Source organism: Hoplias malabaricus, chromosome 5 (genome assembly GCF_029633855.1).
Source record: "Hoplias malabaricus isolate fHopMal1 chromosome 5, fHopMal1.hap1, whole genome shotgun sequence".
NCBI lineage: Eukaryota > Metazoa > Chordata > Actinopteri > Characiformes > Erythrinidae > Hoplias > Hoplias malabaricus.
This window is the reverse complement of record NC_089804.1, coordinates 26396700-26417412: the sequence shown is the minus strand read 5'-3', so window position 1 is coordinate 26417412 and position 20713 is coordinate 26396700. Positions and strand designations below refer to the sequence as shown.

The 20713-nt window shown below is 38.1% G+C and overlaps 4 protein-coding genes across 6 annotated transcripts; 1 reads left to right on the top strand and 3 right to left on the bottom strand.

The window, feature by feature from the left end:
• Positions 1–536: 536 nt before the first annotated feature.
• Positions 537–7674, bottom strand: mybl2b (v-myb avian myeloblastosis viral oncogene homolog-like 2b). Its single transcript, XM_066670280.1, has 15 exons — positions 7307–7674; positions 6088–6175; positions 5518–5589; positions 5277–5369; positions 4793–5013; positions 4460–4604; positions 4059–4115; positions 3647–3844; positions 3187–3459; positions 2837–2979; positions 2645–2744; positions 2377–2487; positions 1884–2000; positions 1648–1797; positions 537–1334 (listed from the first exon to the last, which is right to left on the bottom strand). Exons 1-15 carry the CDS (start codon positions 7333–7335, stop codon positions 1206–1208), a joined length of 1926 nt encoding a protein of 641 aa, XP_066526377.1. The 5' UTR covers positions 7336–7674; the 3' UTR covers positions 537–1205.
• A 103-nt stretch (positions 7675–7777) lies between these two features.
• On the top strand, positions 7778–9281 carry si:ch73-303b9.1 (uncharacterized). Its single transcript, XM_066670285.1, has 2 exons — positions 7778–7963; positions 8452–9281. Exons 1-2 carry the CDS (start codon positions 7939–7941, stop codon positions 9096–9098), a joined length of 672 nt encoding a protein of 223 aa, XP_066526382.1. The 5' UTR covers positions 7778–7938; the 3' UTR covers positions 9099–9281.
• A 153-nt stretch (positions 9282–9434) lies between these two features.
• Positions 9435–15500, bottom strand: ift52 (intraflagellar transport 52 homolog (Chlamydomonas)). Of its 3 annotated transcripts, none has more exons than XM_066670283.1 (14): positions 15406–15500; positions 13412–13567; positions 13166–13253; positions 12678–12807; positions 12484–12559; positions 12300–12371; positions 12005–12131; positions 11810–11893; positions 11646–11714; positions 11368–11522; positions 11128–11215; positions 10855–10963; positions 10373–10518; positions 9435–10273 (listed from the first exon to the last, which is right to left on the bottom strand). In XM_066670283.1, exons 2-14 carry the CDS (start codon positions 13528–13530, stop codon positions 10232–10234), a joined length of 1305 nt encoding a protein of 434 aa, XP_066526380.1. In that variant the 5' UTR covers positions 13531–13567; positions 15406–15500; the 3' UTR covers positions 9435–10231. The 3 variants fall into 3 exon arrangements, with proteins under 3 accessions (XP_066526380.1, XP_066526378.1, XP_066526379.1); XM_066670281.1 differs by lacking the exon at positions 15406–15500 and adding an exon at positions 14765–14834; XM_066670282.1 differs by lacking the exon at positions 15406–15500 and adding an exon at positions 14577–14670.
• A 776-nt stretch (positions 15501–16276) lies between these two features.
• Positions 16277–20412, bottom strand: srsf6b (serine and arginine rich splicing factor 6b). Its single transcript, XM_066670284.1, has 6 exons — positions 20194–20412; positions 19244–19404; positions 17603–17736; positions 17320–17522; positions 17087–17155; positions 16277–16974 (listed from the first exon to the last, which is right to left on the bottom strand). Exons 1-6 carry the CDS (start codon positions 20298–20300, stop codon positions 16506–16508), a joined length of 1143 nt encoding a protein of 380 aa, XP_066526381.1. The 5' UTR covers positions 20301–20412; the 3' UTR covers positions 16277–16505.
• Positions 20413–20713: the final 301 nt, after the last annotated feature.

Here is a 20713-nt window from a genome sequence, read left to right as displayed (position 1 = left end):
GAGACATTATAACTGTCTTTTATTAAAAGGGCGGGAGGCGGTTTTGGGGCATTGTGTCTATTTCTCATTGGCTTATTCCCCTCTCTCTGACCAATCAGAGCAATGAGAAAGAATCTGAGGTCACGTCAAGGTTTATGAGGTAAGAAATCCTGGCTCTCTGAATGCACCCATTTGAAACCTCTTTGGAAAGCTAGGGTTCAGGTGGAAATGCTCAGACTATGCTTTTCCTACTCATTTTGCTTATGATATATCTAGCAAATGATATCACATATACATGCTAATAAGGTTAAAAATTTAACTTTCAGCTGTCTAACAATTTAACTTTTTTTAATAAAAATGTAATGATTTAATATTGCATTCAAAATACCTGCATAGTTTAATGATTAAAATAAGCCAATTTTAAATAATTTAATATTTTGATAAATTACTTGTTTAATCAAACTTTTTTTTTTTTACCTGAGATGTTGACAGTGAACATTTTAGATCAGAAATTTTCTTTTTATTTTAATTACTTTTCAATATTACATACAGAGCAACAATCAACCCTTTTAGACATTCAAAGCAGAAAATGGCTTAACCCACATTACAAAGAAATGCACTATGTATAAAAATATATAATTACAAAATTGTGGACAGTCACAATTACCCAGTTTGGAAAATCAGTAAAGACAAATGTCTAACTATTATTCAGATGTTCCTTACTATCAGCTGGTTCTAGCAGATGTTACTGCTTCTATTTTACAATTATTTAAAAAAAATGCATGCAGGAGTTGAAAAAGCCCTGAATGATCTTAATTCTACAGATCTTGTCAAGTGTTAAGGAATGTGGTGCCAAGTTAAAGGCAAAGATACATACTTTTCTTCATTTCTGACAAGTTCGACAAAGTGTTTAAGAAGTTCAATAAATTACAAATACATAGATTCAAACAGAATGTATTTTGAATCTGTGGCACATACTGTGATTAAGTCACAGAAACACAACCTGAGACAAATGACTAATAGCACCATCACTGATTGACCATGACTGTTTGTTAGAAAATTGTAATTATGTTATCTACAACACTTTCACAAGCATTCCTTCTATTAAACATTATTAACAAAACATTACTTAACAACTTAATTTGCAATATGAGACTGCCCCATATTGTAAGAACACAGTAGGATGGAAGAAAGTGGCAGCTGTTCTCAGTAGATTTGGTGCAGCCTCAGGAGAGGATAAGCGCTCGGCTGTGTGTGCTAGTCTTCAGGGATCGAAGATAACGCCTGGCCTTCTCTGTCATGATGAGCTGATCCTTTGTCCGACCACATGCAACTGTTTCCCACGCTGCGGTCATCTAGTGGTAAAACCAAAAGCAAATTGGAGTTATTTGGGATTTAAACTGCCGTTAAAAAAATTAATAAATAAAAACCATTCAATTGTACACACATAAAGCTTGTATAATCTCCCTAGGAATTAATTGACAAATAGAAAGTGACAGTATGACATAGCCTTACATAGCTACACAATGCCATTCATCACTTGGACAGGTATAAAGCTTGCCAGCATTGGACTGTAGAGCAGTCGAGCTGCAGAGACATGTAATACCATCCTATATCTTTAAAGACCCGTGCTTTTCTTTAACTCTGGGCATGAGTTCTATGACTTACAGGAGCAGGTGGGACAACTCTGGAGTTGGTCTGCACTTGTTTGGTGATTATTCCACTTTCATTTGGGCCAAGGATGAAACCTTGGTCAAGGACATTCTCCTCCTTCTTCACAATAGATGAGTTGAGGGAATGTGCCAGTGACCGGTCCAACTGTAAGACAATAACACATTTTACTCACACCCTTCATAGTGGACGATAAAAGCTATGTCTCAGTATTGTTCCGAATGATTTCAAACCTTTCTGTTGGGTTTGAGGGCTGGTTTAGTTTGCTGGCGTCGAGCAGGGCCAGGATCATTACAGTCCAACACATCCAGGGCTAGAGATTTGCGGACTTTCTTCATGGGAGGTCGATGCTAATGAACAAAACAAACACATGGCAATTGGAGGTTTGAAGTTTGCTTTTTCATTTTTATCTATTTATATATATTGTATAAAAACATAGCTAAAACTGTAGCCATACATTAAATAACCATCAGAATTTTGCCTATATTTGGCCATTACTATAGATAACAGTATGCCATAGTGTAAAAACAAACAAGCCTATGTGAGGTTACCTAATATTGTGGGGATTGAGATGTGATTTTATATCATTTACATAAGCTGTCATTGCTTGGAAGTTACATTAGTTTTGCCCTGAAGCTGCATGAGTAAAGAAGCAACATGTCTGGATAAAGAGATATTTGCGCAAATTAGAATTTCAAACTATTTCATTATGCCTTTTTATCTCACCACTTGTTTTTGTCTTCTTTCAGGTGGACTCTCGTCCTTTACAATGAGATCAAGCCCTGCTTCACTGCGCAGGACTGCTTTCAGGTCCTCTTCTAGATTTGGCGTTGGGGGCTGCAGAGAATAAACATATTTATACATGTAGCTATCAATCATTACATGGAGTCAATCTGTAGTATGAACCTTTATGGTTAATAAAGCCCCACTGGAAGCTTTTTTCTTTTGGTTAACTTCCATAATCTTTAGATAAGGTGTGCAAACCATTACATACCAGAGGTCGTATGGGGCCATACTTTTCCAGGGCATTTTTAAATGGGGTTGGAGTGCGAGGAGTGTTGTCCAGATCAGCCTTGTGGTTCGGTGTAATGAATCTAAAAAGGGACACATTTTTCATTTAGAGGTTGTGCATGTCAGTTATATGCTGTAGTTAAGAAAAACAAGCACTAGATCTCAATAAACATACATAGAGTTTTCTTTCTGAGTGAGGGGAGTTTTGTCACGGTGCAGTGGGGTGGTGACAATAGCCTTTTGACTACACACAGGTGTCGATGTGAGAGAGGGATTCTCCAAATCCAGTTGGTCTTGTTTGGTCCATAAATTAAGGAACTAAAGAAAGAACAATATATGGGATTAGTTTAACTAGGATTATGGTCATGTTTCTGTAGCACAGTTCACTGATTTCCCTGCGTATACACATGCACATCTCGATTTCAAAATCTTAAATTTGTCTTATAGTTGCAAGTTTTGAACAAATCACCCCTGTGACAGTCTTATAAATATTCCAGTTACACGTCAGAATTCGATGATTATTACCTGTGAGGGAGAAAAGGGAAGGATTTTAACTGGAGTGCTTTTGGGGGTCATAGAGTCATTGGGGTCTGGAGACAGGGCAATGTGGCGACGAGTTCGGTGGCTCAAGATGGAGGGGGGTGTAGCTCCACCAGGAGAGATAGGTATGAGTTCTCCTTTGCTGCCTTTACTGAGCTCCTGCAGAGCACTGCCCTCCAAGCGGAACTGTAAAACATCTGGACTCTGATTTTCCTCTGGCAGATCAAAATCAGCCAGACTACACCAACCCTCGATGTCCTGGAAGAAGAAAGGAGTAGAGAGAACAGAGAGGATACATTTTAATATATTCTGTATTATACGTTTAACAAACAAATAGAAATGTTCAAATCTTCAAGAAGTGCAATATTTTGTGTTCCCTGAATATGTGTTAACATACTTTCATGAATTAATATATTAAGCAATATTAAACGACACGTGAACTCACCCTATCCATCAACTCCATAACCTCCTTCAGAGCAGGTGCTGCTGAAGGTGAGAGAAATCCTGAGCTGTCCACAACCCAGGCGGAATTCCCTCCACTGTCAGTTTCACTTTTAGGGGTTTCTGGAGCACGAGGACATTTGGGGGATGCAGAGCTTACAGGAGGTGTTTCTGTTTTCTGAGGTGCAGCTTCAAATGACTCCTAGAACCAAAAGAATTCAAGAGATTAATTTTCTCTAAATCATTTAATAACCATGTGAGCTTTTCTTTTTCCACCTTTGAATTTCCCTCTTTCCTTAAGCACAAAGACTAGCTTGTACCTAATCTCCTATTAAACTAAATTATTCCATATATATGGAACATATATACAACAATAATGCTTTAAAAACTTTTTTTTGTCAAGGGAAATTATTTACCTGTGTCTCCATCTTTATAGGTACAGCCTCACCGGTTTCATTATAGCCAAGTTCCTCCTACATAGATATCATGCAATCACATATCAACATTCAGATTGCACAAATATTTTAAGCAAATAAATGTAGTTGATGAGAAAACAAGCAGGTGCCGTGCATATCTTGTAGGGTGTCACAACACATTATAATGTATGAATTGTAATAAAACTCATGAGACTGTATTGTGGTTAATAACTAAGTGCTAGCTCATTATATTAGGGTATTGTATAGCAGAGCTTTTGATTTTGTGTGCTATATAAAGCCCTATTGTGCTATTTGTAGTTAATGATAAATGTTTATATTATATATATTATATTTTATAAACCAGTACACTCATACAATATGTTGAGGACTTATAACCGTACCTGCTGATCCATGTGCTGAACTACAATCTCTTCTGGCTCAGAGTGGTGAATGATATGGAGAGTTGTGCTATTCCCTTCATAATAACCAGTCTCGGCCTTGCGCTTGATGGTGGAGTTCCAGTGATTTTTCACTGCATTGTCCGTCCTAAAAGAAGCACAAGGGTGGAAAAACATTAATAAATTGGCTCCCAGAAGCACTTCTCCCACAACACTATACTGAGTCGAACACAATACGGAAGTCATTTACAAATTATATATTGTAGGAGGCTAACTTGGTTGTGGCAAAATTTGTAGCAAGGGAAAAATTGTGCAGGTTGATATATTTTTTCTCACCTTCCTGGAAGCAGCTTAGCAATCTCTGCCCAGCGGTTGCCAAGCACACAGTGGGCTTTGTAGATGACCAGATCCTCCTCTGCAGTCCAGGAGCATTTCTTCACATCTGGATTTAGATGATTGTGCCAGCGCTCACGACACTGCTTCCCCAGACGACCCTTCAGGTGTTTAGCAACCAAGGCCCATTGCTTGTTACCATATTTATGCACCAACTCTATTACCTAAAAACAAATCAATCAGAATGTTAGCCTGTTGGTTCCAGTACTGATGATACACTTGTGTAAAATATCAAATAAATCTGTGATGCTGAACAGGTTAAACTGTACATTTTAGTATGTTAAATAATCTTATATTTATGACCTGTACTGACTACACTTACCATTTAGAGGTCATTAACACATTTAAAATATGAATATATTAGCAAATAAACCGATAGATACAAAAGGATTTTGTTAATTTTACATGAATACAAATACTTTCTCACCTTTTCATCTTCTTCTCTAGTCCAAGGGCCTTTGACGAGGTCTGGATCCAAAACTTTGTACCAGCGGTGCTGACACTGATGTTCTGTTCGATTCTAATAAATAATACACAAGTTAAATTTCACAACTAGCACAAAAGCACTAGAGTTAAACTTGCTCTATACAATGAATGTAGGATATATCAATTTGATCCTGTTTCATTAATAACTCACAGCTTTCATGCACAACACGAACAATACATACTGGCAAAAGGCTGGCGATAACTTTCCAGTCGTTAGTTCCTAAGTTCTGAACCAGTGTTCGCAGACTATCATCCTGAAAAACAAAGAAAAATTGCATTAAACACAGGCTTCTTTAAACTGAGTTCTGGGAAAGAAAACTATTTGGTTGGCCTTCTCCTTCATACCCGTTTGTTCTAAGTTTACTAGGCAAGGACTTCAACAGCAAGCTTCCAGAAGTGTTTGTTTACCCCTTCTAACCATTGAACCGAGACATGATGGCTCATCTGTGCATGCAGAGCTTTTATAATCTCCAGAGAAAAGTGCAGCAGTGAGTCACATAAGTCACATAAACCCCTCATCATTGGTTACTGGGGTATGGAACTGGATGATAAGAGACTGATGATAAGAGTGCTCCAACCAACACTTGGGTTGGAATGATGTTTATGATGCTAAAAAACCTGAATGCTATTAAATCCTACAAAAATATTCCAAAGACTAAAGAAAGCATTCTGAAAAGAGTAGAGGCTGTTAATGCTGCAACAGGAGGCCGAAGCTCCTGCTGAGACCCTCTTGCTGATATAGAGTCGCTCACCTCTTCCTGTGTCCACTTCACTTTTACTTTGCCATAATCCTTTTGGTCTGCAACATCAGAATCTGTGTCCTGACCATCCGCATCCTCCCTACACACACACATACACACACACACACACACAGTAAATTCTTGTTAGGAGATCAGTGAACATGAGGTCAAACACTGCCATGTGGTCAACATGTAATGGCAGCTATGTGCTGAGCTGTGTACTGACACCATTTGGCTTTGCAGTGTTTTCAGAATCACCACCTCTTTCACACAATGTTAACATCTGTTGATGAGTATTAAGTGGTCAAACTGTAAAAAGGATCAAGACAGATGGTGGTGCGCTAGTCGCTATAGACTGGAGTTATATAAATCTTATATTATTCTCACAATATTGGGGTTTGTCTGTGGTTTTCAAATTAAAATACACCATGCAAATAATTTACATTTTAATAATTAAATGAGCCAGATAAAAGAGACTTCAGCTACAATGACATTACTACAAAGGCCATGGAGTGGGGGTTGGCTTTTTTTGTTTGTGTGGGAGTGTTTCTTGTTTTCTTCCTTGGACTTTTTTAAAAATTATTTTAGCTCACCTCAAACTTTGTTGATTGTTAGGAATTAATAAGACAGTGAAAATACCAGATTCCATATTTCTGTTGACCTAGTTTTCAAATGAAAGCTCCCTGGCAATAACTTATTTTAGACATTTTTTTCCACCAATTTTTTAACTAACAAGTCTAACAGTTATAAACAACAGTCAGTCGTTTATAAGTCTGAAACATTTAAAAGACAGGCTACGTTAATACATTAATGTCAGACATTTGTTTGTTGTTTATTAGAACAACTTGTTGGCTACAGGCTACGTAACTTAGCCATGTCCCTTGAACAAATAAACCCAAAACAAAACAAAAAGAAGCTAAAAACGTTGAAAATAAACAGGACAAACCGCTGAAATATGCATTTCTAGACTCATTAACGTTGCATAGGCGATAACAACACCTTAAACATGTTGGTTTCATAACAAATATATACTGTCCTAGCAATATGAGCTAAACTGGCTATTCTTATTCATTAGGCGGGTCCTTAGTTTAGAAATACACAAAGGTACAAGAGTCTTAATATCAGAGGCAGAGTAATGTATATTTACTTTTTCCACCGCAGCAGAGATTGTCATTATGTGAAACAGACGTTCACAGAAGAATAAATATTAAAAGTGTATATTGTTACTCACCCTCGCGCCCAAGAAAAAGCCATTTCCATATTTACTCGAGTTTATCCGAAGTCTCCGGTCAGAATGAAATACTTTTTGTGCATAAACTACATTAAGACCCGGCCATTTGCATCATGAAATCTACTTTAATTTCACATATATCTACAAAACTCCACCAGCGCTTCTGTCTCTGAACACAGCTGCTGAAATCTGAAAACTGCGCGCTTTTTTCGCAGGGCTTTCCCGGGAGGTACGTCACGCGCATGCGCACTAAACGCCAACTTGTGTTATAATAGAACCCAGGCAAGCCTATTTACACGGTTGGAAGTGACTGCTTGCGTTATCTATCACATTTTAAGCATAGTTTGGATTACACCTAAATGTTGCTTCTATAATAAGTTCAGCGAACACAATGTAAATGAAAAAATCAAGCAGGGAAGATACATCAAAACAGGATTTTTTCAGTTAACCAGATAACCTAGGCCTGTAGTTATTGTCCAATAGGAATGTCCCTCAGCTCTTTTCCTATTGGACAGTCATGAATTACTTTGGGTTTGTTATTTGGCTGAGAGAGAGACTACTTTGTAGTATAGTTTTCTGGTCTATAAATACAAGCTGATGCTAATTAAGCTCAAGTCTAAGAGTCTGGAACCATGGAGGAAGGGACAAACAGAGCTGGTAAATATGACAAGAGTTTTAAATTTTCGTTTTTCTCCCTTCATTTGTAGTGTTGGACCCTAAATTTCTGGCCAACTGGGCTGCTATTATGTGTCTTTTTCTCTACAAATGTAAAGGTAGTGCAAAGATAAATGTTACTCCAGCAAAATCTATGTTTGAAAACAAATTTTATCCTGCAACACTCACACTTGGGAATGATCTAGAATAGTCCACAAAATCCAGCCATTCTACAGGAGCTTCCTGTAGGGTATATTAGGAAGGAAGGTAGATGTACAACTCATGGCAAAACATCAGCCCTGTTATGTAAATGATGGAAAGAATTAAAATAACAATAATTAGAACATTGCATGGATTCTACTTAACCACATTGTGTATTTGCTAATTTGTTGCTCAACGAACGAATTCCTGATGAGTTTAAACACAAGTCCCAGGTGTTAAATGGCATTACTATGGTTGGATCACCCATTTTACTTTCTTTTACTTTTTAGATGATGTCAAGAACTATGAGGCACCTTCTTTGTCAGAATTGGACAGAGGCTTTCTCACAGACTGCAACTGTTCTTCTTTGTCTGCTGAAGGAATCCATTTGAAGCCACCTAAAGGCATTGTTTTGGAGTATTCAGAAACCTATCCTGCCCTACCAGCTTCTTTTAATCGTTCTTATGGAGTTTTGTCACCTATGAATGCCCCAAGTAAGATCTCCTTACTGTCTCCAGGCAGCACCCTGACTACAGGCCTTTCCAGTCTAGTTGAGGGCCAGTCTTCCACACCTTATGAACGAGTTACAATCCAAAAGCCCATTCTGGTTAGCTCACTGGATCTGTCCTGTGTAGATCTGACAACCTCCCATCCTCCATGGGAAATCTCACTCATCAAGCCCTCTGTGGAGAGCCCAAAACAGAGCCTGAACGCTAGCAAGTTGGAGTCCACATGGAGCCCCAGTTATCGCTCAGTTCCAACACTGGCAGAGATCTCCTCACTGATATGGTCAGGGACACCACCAGGTAAATTTACCACGGAGGAGCATCAAAAGTCAAGTCGGAACTCCACCTTCCAAGATTCAAACCTGCAACATGCTGTTTTGGAGCTTACAGAAGAACAACAGAAGAGGCTGGGAAAAAACCTAGCAATATAAGGAAGCAAAGGGTTTTTTTTTTCCCCTAAGGAAGCATCACTTTTGCCTTATTGTGTTCCAACACCTTGGAGAGTGTTTAAATGTGGTTGTATTTTCTGGGTTTCTTAGGAGCCATATGGGAACTAGTCCCAAAATTAAATAAAAATATATTTTGTATGGTGCTTTTGTATTTTGAAATAAAGTGACATTTATGCAATGATCTAGCTGAGACTCATGTGTCAGTATAAAATATTTATTGAATATCAAAATACACACTTATAAACAAACTGCTGTTATGATATACTCCTTGAATACTGGAGAGAATAAGTGTAACTTTTACTCTCTGTACTCATGTGCAGAATATTATATTTAAAAACTGTTTGATTATGCACATATTACAGCTATGTTTGAAAAAAAATATTTAAAATGTCCATGTAGTGAAATTCACTGGTAACCAGGCGTTTACAAAAATCAACTGCCAAAAGCAAAGGTACATTCAGGACTGCCATAACTGTACTTTACAGTGAGCATGGATATAGAATGTCTTTGTTCAAAATTTCTGCATATTTCCATTAAGTCAAGTCATTAGGAGTAAGTTGATGTGAAATGCTCTGTTCCAAATTACCTGTCCAGTCAGAGCAGCTTAATGATTCTAAAAGCTACACCACAAGTAGCTTTCACAATAAAGCCTTAAGAAATTGCTGTAAAAGAGAGACATGTGGTTTTAGTTTAAAACTTTTATAATCCGCAACATTCCTGCCAAACAGTTTTCTCTCCTGTCCACACTGACTACAATTTCATTATTAGTACTCATTTAGACCAAAAATAATGAGTTAATTTTTTTGGGCAGTAAAGTTCATATATATTTTCATTGCAAACATTTACTGTCATCACAATTGGAAATAAATTCTTTTTACAATGAACCATTCCACACCAACCACTCAATGATTGTCTAAACAACATGAAAATTAAGAACTTTTGTCAAAACTGTTTGCTTGTAGCACTTGATTCATGTTATTAAAGAAGTAACAAATCCTAGGTTGACATTCTGACTCCTAAAACTTCAAGATCTGAAGCTAGAGACTGTAGATACATCCATTAAATCTCTTGCACGCAGCCCCCTGTTGTCTGTAGTCCCGTAACCTCTGGGTTCCTTATGGGGAAAATCTTGTCTGTGTTGTGTCAATATCATGCTCCTAAAGGAATGAATAGACAGACATTGATTTTAACAAATATGCTTATATATAGGCTTCTAAACAGTGGGTATTTAAAATAATAAATTGTTGCAGAGGCACCTGGTTCAGCTTTTTGAACTCCACCACCTGAAAGAAGATATGCTCCAGAATGTGTTTGGCATCTCTCTTTTCTTTGTCTAGTTTGCCAGTAACCCCTAAAATGTCTCCACATTTCCGCACGTAAAATTCAAGGTCATCATCTGTGCCTAGAAGAAGACAAACATTTCTACATTGCAGCTACAAAACTATTTTAGTTAAGAATTCATGGAAGTTTATATTCTTATAATTGGCTTAGTGCAAAGTATACATCTCAATAAATTACTGATTAGTTTCTGACCCTGTATCACATACTATTTTCTGTAGAAACTGACAAAAAAAAAATGCAGACAAAATTCAGGCATTACTTGCCAACAGAAGAAGCAAACTTCTGACACCAAACAGGGTACCTGAAGGACTACTTTCAAGGAAAAGTTAAAAAGTCTACATTTGTTTTCCGAGTGTAAGCAGTCATGTCCATTCAGAATGTTGCACCTGAAACTTACATTTGTTTGAGAGTTGAGCTAGTCGTACTTTCTCTGATGAGAATGTTTCATCAAGGTCAAAAAGGTCAAGCATGGGTGGCGGCAGGTCTCTAAAGGCAGGCTGGAAGACCTGAGCAGAAAAGTCAAATGCTGTGTATGTTCATAAATATTTTATATAAATATAAAAAGTAAAGGCTGAATTTTCAAACAATAATATTATGTAAAACAAAATAAAAAAAGAGCCACACTGCAGGAAAATTCATGACAAAAACAGAATGCAGAAAAGTCACTTACAGCTGGCTGCAGAGGTGCCAGTGGTGTTTCAAACTGAGGTGTGATCAACTGAAGAGGTTCATGTTTGACATTCAACTGTTTGTAGGCCCTGGGAATCACAACACCATTTTCAAATAATGTTACAAGGTAAACTTCTCTGATCTCCAAAGGGAAATTCAGCTGTTCTTAACAATGTCTGGTACAGTATTCACACACAATGTGTGCAATGAACCAACAACTAAAATGAGTCGGATAACTTACCTAATAACTGAGGGCAAGGTGTTTGTGGACAGTTTGAACAGAGACATGTCAAAAAGTGAAGTGAAGTCTCGTGGGTTTTCATCCCCCTCCTGAAGGCACACCCTGAGTCTTTCAGACAGACATCCTGTGTCTGGTAACATGGTATAGTCTGTAATCTGGGGAAAAAAAGAACATTATCTTCCGGAGGTCTACTTTATAAGACACTTTACTCTGGTGCCGTTTGAGTACATGATAATTTTATAGAGCATGTGTGAAAGAATGGAAGTATAAGCCCTCACCTCCGGGTCTTCTGCATCTATTTGATTGAGGTGAATATTATCAGTCATAAGCCACTGGAATACAACATCCTGCAACACAGTCAGAACAGCAACAGAACTAAGCACATTCTCTCCAACTTCCTGTAAGTTATTGTAATTAGTAAAAAAGAATAGCACATGTTCACCATTATTTTACTGTTCTCCTCCTTGTCCAGATACTGGTCACTAAACATGTGGCATGAACCAAGCACTGCAAGCTTCCCTGCATTCTTTATTCAAACAGAAAAATGAACATAAATTCTGTCAGAAAGAAAAGTAAAATGTGCTAATCGCTTGAAGATAAATATTTTCTGAATGAAAGAACTTGAAAGTTTACGAACTGCAGTTTGGTAGAAGGCCAGCACAGGCCGGTTGAGAGGGAAACACACAGAGCCAGTTGAGAGCACAGCAACAGCAGGCTTCATGATATTCAGCGTGGCTCCATATGGATACACAAATGTAAGGGCCCTGTTTAAAGTACAGACTTCTATAAGACCACTGGCTTAAATGGAATTCTACTTATTTTTCAAAATCATATCATCATTAATAACATTTCACAGTTGAATCATGCCAAAACAGGACTGGGCTTTCCTCTCTAATACAATGTGCATAAACACAAATTAAATGAGGACTTACTGTGAATTGTTTCCAACACTTTCATCGTCAATGATCCCAGTTACCACTTTCCCAGCCGCACGACTGATCTCCCTGTCAAAGACAATGATTCATTAGCATAACAACTGATTCCTGTTCTGTGGAAAAGTAGTAATAGGTGAGTTACTTCAAACTAATTGTATGACTTTTAAAACTGAATGAAGACCTGTTGAGAACACCATTTGACACAAGTGCTTCTTTGGGATGAAAATATTTATAATACACATTTCGCACCACTGCATCTGAAATAGGAAACAACAGTATCAGATGGGTTCCACCTAATCATGGCACATCTATGGACTTCTGATTCAGTAAATAACTGAACTGCACTTTCAACTGTCCGCATTTAATTTTACTCACCACTGTTGACCATTATTCCAAACTCTTCCAAGAGGAAATTGATGTTGGTATCATATTTAACTTCTCCTCCTTCTCCAAGCATCACAAGAACAGTTCCACCACCATTCAGATACAGCTTCAAAACCTCCAACTATAAAAATCACATTTGAAATATTTCAAAACAAAATATACATTGTAATGCTGGGCTAACTTTATCTCTATACTATCAAAATGCACCTGCACATCTTGATATATATCACGAATTAATTTAAGTGTTTAAGTCACATGAAAAGTTTTTAGAGGCTGTATATTAGACTGCCTAGCCTGGTTGTTATTAGCCTTCAATGACATATCCACCCGATCACTGTCAAAGTTAATAAACAACATTACAAAAGGTTTCATGACTTGACGTGCACTGACTGTGTCAAATGGGTTCAAAACTTTCATGACTTTGTGGCCTCCATCTCCTTTTTGAATCCATTATATTATAACAGTAACCAGGGCCTCACCTCAGCAGCTGTGAACTTCTCTCGAGGACCTGCTGTGATCCATAGTTTCACACCATGCAATTTCTCATTCGTCAGCTCTTCTTTAATGCTAAGGAAGGTCAATGACAGAACAGTTCAGCAGTTAACACCACACAGCTAAAGCTATTGTATAGGGCTATTAAATCTGTCTGTTCTGTCGTTGGGGTAAAAAAGAAGGTGTCTGGCATACTTTGAAAAGACAGGCTGACTTTATGCAACAAGGTTTACCTTTGAATCTTCCATTGTGCCCTCAATCTTTTTTGAAGAGATTTGTACCCATTGTTGGCAGTAAACAGCTCTCTTTTGGAGGAGTTGAAAATAACAGTGTTTCGTTGTTCCTTGTCCATTATTTGAGAGCTGTCTATGCTATCGGAAGACAAATATCTGCGTGGAGAGAAAATGTTCCAGAGAAGCTGATCACAATATACTCAAAAGTCATTGTCACAGTTGTGCTTAGAATCATCCACAACCAAAATAGCACCTGCTCTGTGGCGTTCCTGTAGGGTCCTGATTATTGAAGAGCAGGGCGAAAGATAAAACTGACTATATTCTGTAATTGAACAACTTCAAATTGCACCTATATACAATTGGAGTTAATAAAATTGACCAAAATCATATAAACAATAAGGTGGCTTTAATGTATAAGCAAACATCCATTCATTGTCTGTAACCGCTTATGCATTTCAGGGTCACGGTGGGTCCAGAACACACTCTGGAGGGGGCACCAGTCCTTCGCAGGGCAACACTCACTCACACATATGGACACTTTTGAGAAGCCAATCTACCTACCAACGTGTTTTAGACCGTGGGAGGAAAAAAGGCAGACACGGGGAGACCACTATATGCAAACACGTTGGTTGTTTTAATTTCATACACACACAAAAATAATAAATTTTATATATATATATATATAATGTGTGTGTGTAAATCACTTTGCATATATGCTGTATGGACTGGAAGTAAATAAGTGAATAGTATGTGACCAAAAAAGTTAACCAATAATACGACATGACATATGGATATTTGAACCTCGTTTACTCTACAAAATGTTGTATTATGAATTCAGCGATAGACCCTTTAGTTTATCTAAGAAAATAGCCCATTATAATAATGAAAATGAGAAAAAATACTTTCTTCCGTTGCGCTTTCTGAGGTATGTGACAGCAGAAGCCAGTATTTATTAACAAATATCAGGTTGCTTTTTTATTCGACTTTTTTGTTCCACCTTAAATGCCGTAAATTAGCATTACAATTTAATGTGGAATTCAAAATTCTAATTCAAAAGAGTCCATTCCCTCGTGCTTTCTGGCTTATCGAGAGCAAAATGCTTGAAAAATAAAGAAATATAAGGTAACGTCATCTAGCGCAGCACAATGTAACCGTTAGCTCTTACCTTAGTGAATTAGCTATCGCTAGCTCATACAGATAGCCACAGATTAAAAACAAGGGAACAGTGCGCGAATCATCAAGGTAAGCGGTATCACACATTAAACACGGAACACTGGATATAACATTTGAGTTCTGGATCAGTTATAACAGCACGGTGTGTTTAGCAAGGAAGCAAAATTAATATAATTTTACCTCAAAATTCAGCATTTTCTTTCTGAGCCCTAGTTGCCAGATGCATTGTGGGTAACTGCTGAACACAACAGTAACCAGGGACGCGTCACCAGTAGCAACCAGTATTTAAGCCAGACATTAATAAATTAATATAGCCCTTTGTAAACGTGTATATAAGATATTTATCTCAACTGTTTATCAGATATTAAATGTGTTGCGAAATCCAGTCTTCTGCTATCACACCATGTACCTAACATCTAGGCAGACCAGCCCGTAGTCAAACTTTTCCCCCTTCACTGAAAATCAAGATACTGGCCTTGTAAGCAAGTAATTTATTATTATAAATACGTGTACACCTATCATACATAAACTCAGTGAAAATAATGGCAGAGTAATCAGACAAGTTGTTTATTTCATAAATAACCAGTTGGCTAATTGCAGGACGAAACCTTTGATCTAGAATTGCATATTCCTAGATACTCTCAAGGAAAAATTAGGACTTGCATTTAAACCACTTAAGATTAGTATGGTTCATTTACTTAAACATTCTGGGGCTTTAGTTGATTATTATTTTTTTTTTCCTAGAATACCTTTCAAATGTACATCGGGACATTAAAACTAACAGTAACCGATTGCAACGAGTATTTCCCTTCATTACCTACCTGTTTGGAACAGCAGTAACAGAAGTATTCCATGTTCACTATAAAAAACCCTAAATATATGATACTTGTATTGTTTTAACAGCTAACTCAAACAAAATACACCTTTCATTGACTGTAACCATCCTCTAGTTCATGGTTACAGTGGATCCAAGGTCTACCCAGAATTAGGAAAACAAAACTGAGAATTACTACTTGGTATTCTAGGGCCTGCATGTTTTGGTTTAAAAAAAAAAATAATAATAAAAATAAAAAAAAACACGTGAAAATGGGATATATAAGCAGAACAGTATGTGACACCATTTACTAATACCCAAACAAGCATGGCACGCTCATACAAATGAGAAGTGTATTTGCACCCCTCACATTCATGAGCATTTCCCTAAGATGAACAGCAGGGCAGAAAGACACTTAACAGAACAACTCTACATTAATAAACAATTGAAAACAATGTTTATTTTAACTAAAACATTGCAGAGTACTGACATGGGTTTAAAAATAAAGCTGGACAAACAGTACAAAAGGTTTGTGACTCCTACAGTTTAAGCATCAAAGACACTTCCCCAAAAAAAAAAAAAAAAAAAGTGGTGAAAGGAAGGGGGGAACAATACAAAAACACGTACTGTACAGTGGAAAAGCTCAACTAATTCAATACAAGCCACTTTCCATGTTTTCATTATGAATATATTTTGGCTGTATAAAAGAGCTTATATCAAGACAGATCAGGTTCTCACACTTCAGCCTAAAAATACAAGTCTTCTATTTTACCACTACACATAGGAAAATCTTTCATGTCAAAAACAGCTAAAGCATCAAGTTGGGGGGGGGGTGTTCTGATAATCAATTAAAAAAAAAAAAAAAAAAAAAAAAAAAAAAAAAAAGTGGCGGATGGTGTTCAAGGGGTGCATTTTGTACTCCTGACTTTATAGATCATCCACTACGCATCTTTATTTTGTTACTATTTACAACAAACGCTCTTTGTTCTCATGCACTGCTGAAAACACTTTGAAGCACCCATACAGTGCTTCACTGAATGGCCAAAGCCTCAAAAACAGTGAAGTTACACATCAAAGTAAGCTTGATTTCCTACAAGCTTTTGACCCTCAGTCCTGTGAGGCAGATCTGGAACGTGAGCGGGACTTTGAACGAGACTTTGACCGGGAATGGGAGCGGGACACTGAACGTTTGGCAGGTGATTTGGAACGGTCACGATCCTCCTGCGGAGAAGCAGAGCGCGAGACTGACTTTGGCCGCTCTTCATTTCCATTCTCCATTGGCGAGGCCGAGCGGCTGCGGGATTTCTTGCTCACAGACTTTTCATTGGAGCGACTCCGAGAACCTCGCTCAGATTTGGGCTTAGAGCGACTCTTGGAACGTGATTTGCGGGCATCTGAACGGGAGCGAGATTTGCGGCTTGCAGAGCGACTGCGAGACTTCCGGGAATGAGACCTAGAACGAGATTTCTTAGAGCGCGATTTGGCAGGAGACTTTGAGTGGGACTTTCTCCTGGACCTGGAGTGAGACTTGCGCCCAGACTTTGAGCGAGAGCGGTTCTTGCTGCGAGACCGAGAGCTGTTTGGCAGAGGAGGAAAAAAAAAAAAAAAAAAAAGAAAAGTCAAAGTTATACATGTACACAACAAATAATCTGATTACCTTCAAATAAATATAAAAACAAAAATATTACCGAGAACGAGACCTTGACCGGCTTCTTGAGCTCCTGCTCCTGCTGCGAGAGCGGCGCCTGCTACGAGACCTGTTAAGCAGGATGTTTAACTTGATTAAACATTCAGTTTATAAAAGGCAAACAACTATTATTCATTATGCTCCACAGTCTTAAAGCTGTTAAACTGCATGAAACAAACAGGATTGGCAGAAATTCCATTTACAAAATAGGTTATAAGCTTAAATGGCACAAACCTGGATCTGCTACCAGAATAAGAACGGTTGCGCTTGGGTTTATCCTCAATGAGACGAATTTTTCTGCCGTTGATATCAGTACCATCCAACTTCTCCACTGCTCTCTTCATATCAGAGTAGGAGCGGAACTCAATTACACCCTCGTTTGTCCGTTCTTTATGAGCATCTGCATAAGTCACCTCACCAGCCTGCCGCATAAAGTCCTAAAAACAGAAAACCCATAAGCAAAAACAATGATGCCAGTAATGTACCTGCTCAAGGCTTTACAAAGGCTTTGGTTTACCTTGAGGTCCTGCCAGCTGCAGCGACTGGACAAGTTCTCCACAATCAGTCTATACTCTGTGCGTACAGGCGGTCCATACTTGTCTCTGCCAGAGCGGCTTCTGCTGCTGCTGCTGCTGCTATAACCACTACTGCCTTCAGACAAAAGTGAGAAACAGTCAGACAGGGTCATCCAGAAAATATACTAATGTTGCACTGAGCTCAGGATTACACTATATATATATATATGAATACAAATCTGAGAGTTCTGCTTTATGTTCCATTGAGGCATCCAAAACACTTCGTTGCAGGTTACTTCAGCAGAGTCTGGAGGATCACTTAATGTGACTTTCTTAAAATAAATTTTAAAAATTAAAGACGAAAGCCCTTGGCAATTCCTAAATATGCTCAGCCACACCCATTTAGGTTGGCTCTATTGGTTTTATTCAAAAATCTAACCTAGATTTTCTTTTTGGTATGAAACCCATTAAGTGACCCATGTAACATGCACATACTGATGTTGCACACAATTTACGCATGGTCAATACATGAGCTTATTTAAAGTATATTACGAACAGACTCAACTAAATGAAACATGCCTAAGTAGTGTGCACAGTTTAGGCAAATCTTAAACACTCTTGAGAACTCATGGATCTCTTCCTGGGTTCCACAATCCAAAATACGAGTAGCTTGATTTAAAAAATAAATAAATAATAATAATAAAAAAATTATATTTAAAAAAAAAAAAAAAGAATATAGAAGACAGAAAAAGAAAGAAAAAAGGCACAACTTAGACCACTTTCCAAATAGGCAATAAATAAATAAAAAGAAATGAGATAAAACAATAATAACCAGTACAAAATGTTTAATTCTGGCAAATATTACCTTTCTAATGACAGCACATGACAAAGCAACGGAAGCCCATTGCTCTTTTGTTAAGACTAGATGACCGCTACATCTTTCACATTAACCTCTCCAATATTTCGTTCAACATAAAAACCAATGGGTTTCCTCACCATCACCCTGGTCTATTGGCAAAAGGCTGCTGTCATCATGGCTTCCGGTTAGGTCAGCCAAGGGTCAAAGGGCAAAGGTCACACACACATTGTAAGGCGAAAGCCAAGGCCAAACGGGACAGGCAGTCATCTTAGCCTCAATGGACTCGGACTCAGCCCGCACTGGACTCTTTCAAATTGAAACATCAAGGACTTTTGTTAATGTTGATTTCAGATGTATACACATAGCATGATCACACGTCATTGTTTACATGTTAGTGAGGCTGGAACTAAAAAAAAGTTAAAAGAAAGTCGTTTATGGTACAGCCATCACTTGACATGCAAACACTCAATTTCCCAAGCCAAATTATTCAATATAAGCCTTTTTATACTAACACATCTGCCCTCTGGTACATACTCGTCTTGTGTGATCCAACCCACATGATTTAAAAGGAATCACATTTAAGTTGATTGTAGGAGCCTTATTAGGATAAGAATGCATGTTTGTCAGCACAGTAAACTAAACTGCTGGAGAATCCACGTCATGGACAGAAAATTTAATTCCAGATAAAGGAAACATGGCGCTGTGGTCGGACTGGTCTTCCGTGAACCTGGGGTGGTGGGGGAGAGCGTTAAAGTTGTAGCTTATATTATAAAAGTGAACTTACTGCGCCCACCGCCCCCATAACCCCAGCCATATCCATCCCGGTCCCGTCGAGGTCCTCTGGCATGTTCGACCAAAACTCGTTCGCCACAAAGCTCTTTGCCATTCAGTTCGTACACGGCATCATCTGCATCACGTGTGTCCTCAAATTCCACAAAGCCATAACTGAAAAAGAAACAAAGGAATAATCAAATGCCTGTTGGCAAACACAGTTTGGGTGAATTTAAAACCCACAGTGCTGAGTTACATTTGATTTAGGGCAAACAAGGCACAAAAAGAACCGTTAATATGGTCTTGAAAAATAATCAGACTTCGCTATTTAACACTACTTTAACAATCCAATTAGGACATTAACGTTTACATGTATATTTGCTTAGGCGTACTTTTGATACTCAAAGTATTTTAAAACGCTTAGTTTGATGAGAAGCTGGAAAACACGAAGATGCTCAGGTCAAGGGAAACCTACGTCCAGGCAAAGTAAACACTCGTTCACACCAAGTGCACATTGAGCTACGTGCTCCGTTACCGCTAAAACTAAATATTCAGGCCTAACAGCGAGCTCGTGTAATCGGAGCCTAATACCAAACAAATGTGTGTTTGTAATTTTACGTGTAAAATTTGGGTAGGCGAGTTAATGACGTTAAATTACATACGTCGGAAGATATTAAAATATTAATCACGCGTCCATGTGTACTATCCGCCGCCGTTAGCTTTCTGAAGCCAGCGGTTCTCTTTCACGTCCGCCATTTTGAGCACGCATCCAAATTTAAAAATTTTCAAAAACGGTCAGCAAATTCAGGTAGCTAGGTTTTTTTAACGGAGGCATTGTTGCAATATTAACATTAATATGTTTAACTTATATCTGCGAAGCCGTGTAATACACGAAAGTCATCTCGTGGCTGCCAGTAATGGCTGAACGTGCATGACTGCAGTCAACCTTTTATCCACACTCACCCATTCTTCAAATCAATCTCCAATAGCTTTCCATAGCCGCTGAAAAACCGTTGAATGTCCCTCTCTCTGACATGGTAACTCAGTCTGCCTACGTATACACGCGGCATTTTGCTAAATCTGCCTTCTTTACCTCGCCGATAAACCGATTTATTAACGAAGAATTGCTCCTCTTTCTGATGTTCCCCGCCTTAAACGCATGAGGAGCAGCGTGCGCTAGCGCTTCAACTTATACCAGTGACGACACCAGGCTCTGTGACCTCACAGCCGGTATGTAAATCACATGAAACAGTATTGGAGCTATAGCTACAAATCATTAAGTATGCGCAGAAGTGTTCACAAAAGGCTCATTCAATGCATAATTCAATCTTTAAAACTTTATACTATGCTTCATACTAAAAAAGTCAGAATTTGTTTGCAGTGACTGTGGTTAACATGTGTTTTATGCTTGTAGAAGCTGCATCTCAAAGGTAATAACCTGATGCTTTAAAGGAATGCTACATAATATTTTCAAAGTGGACAT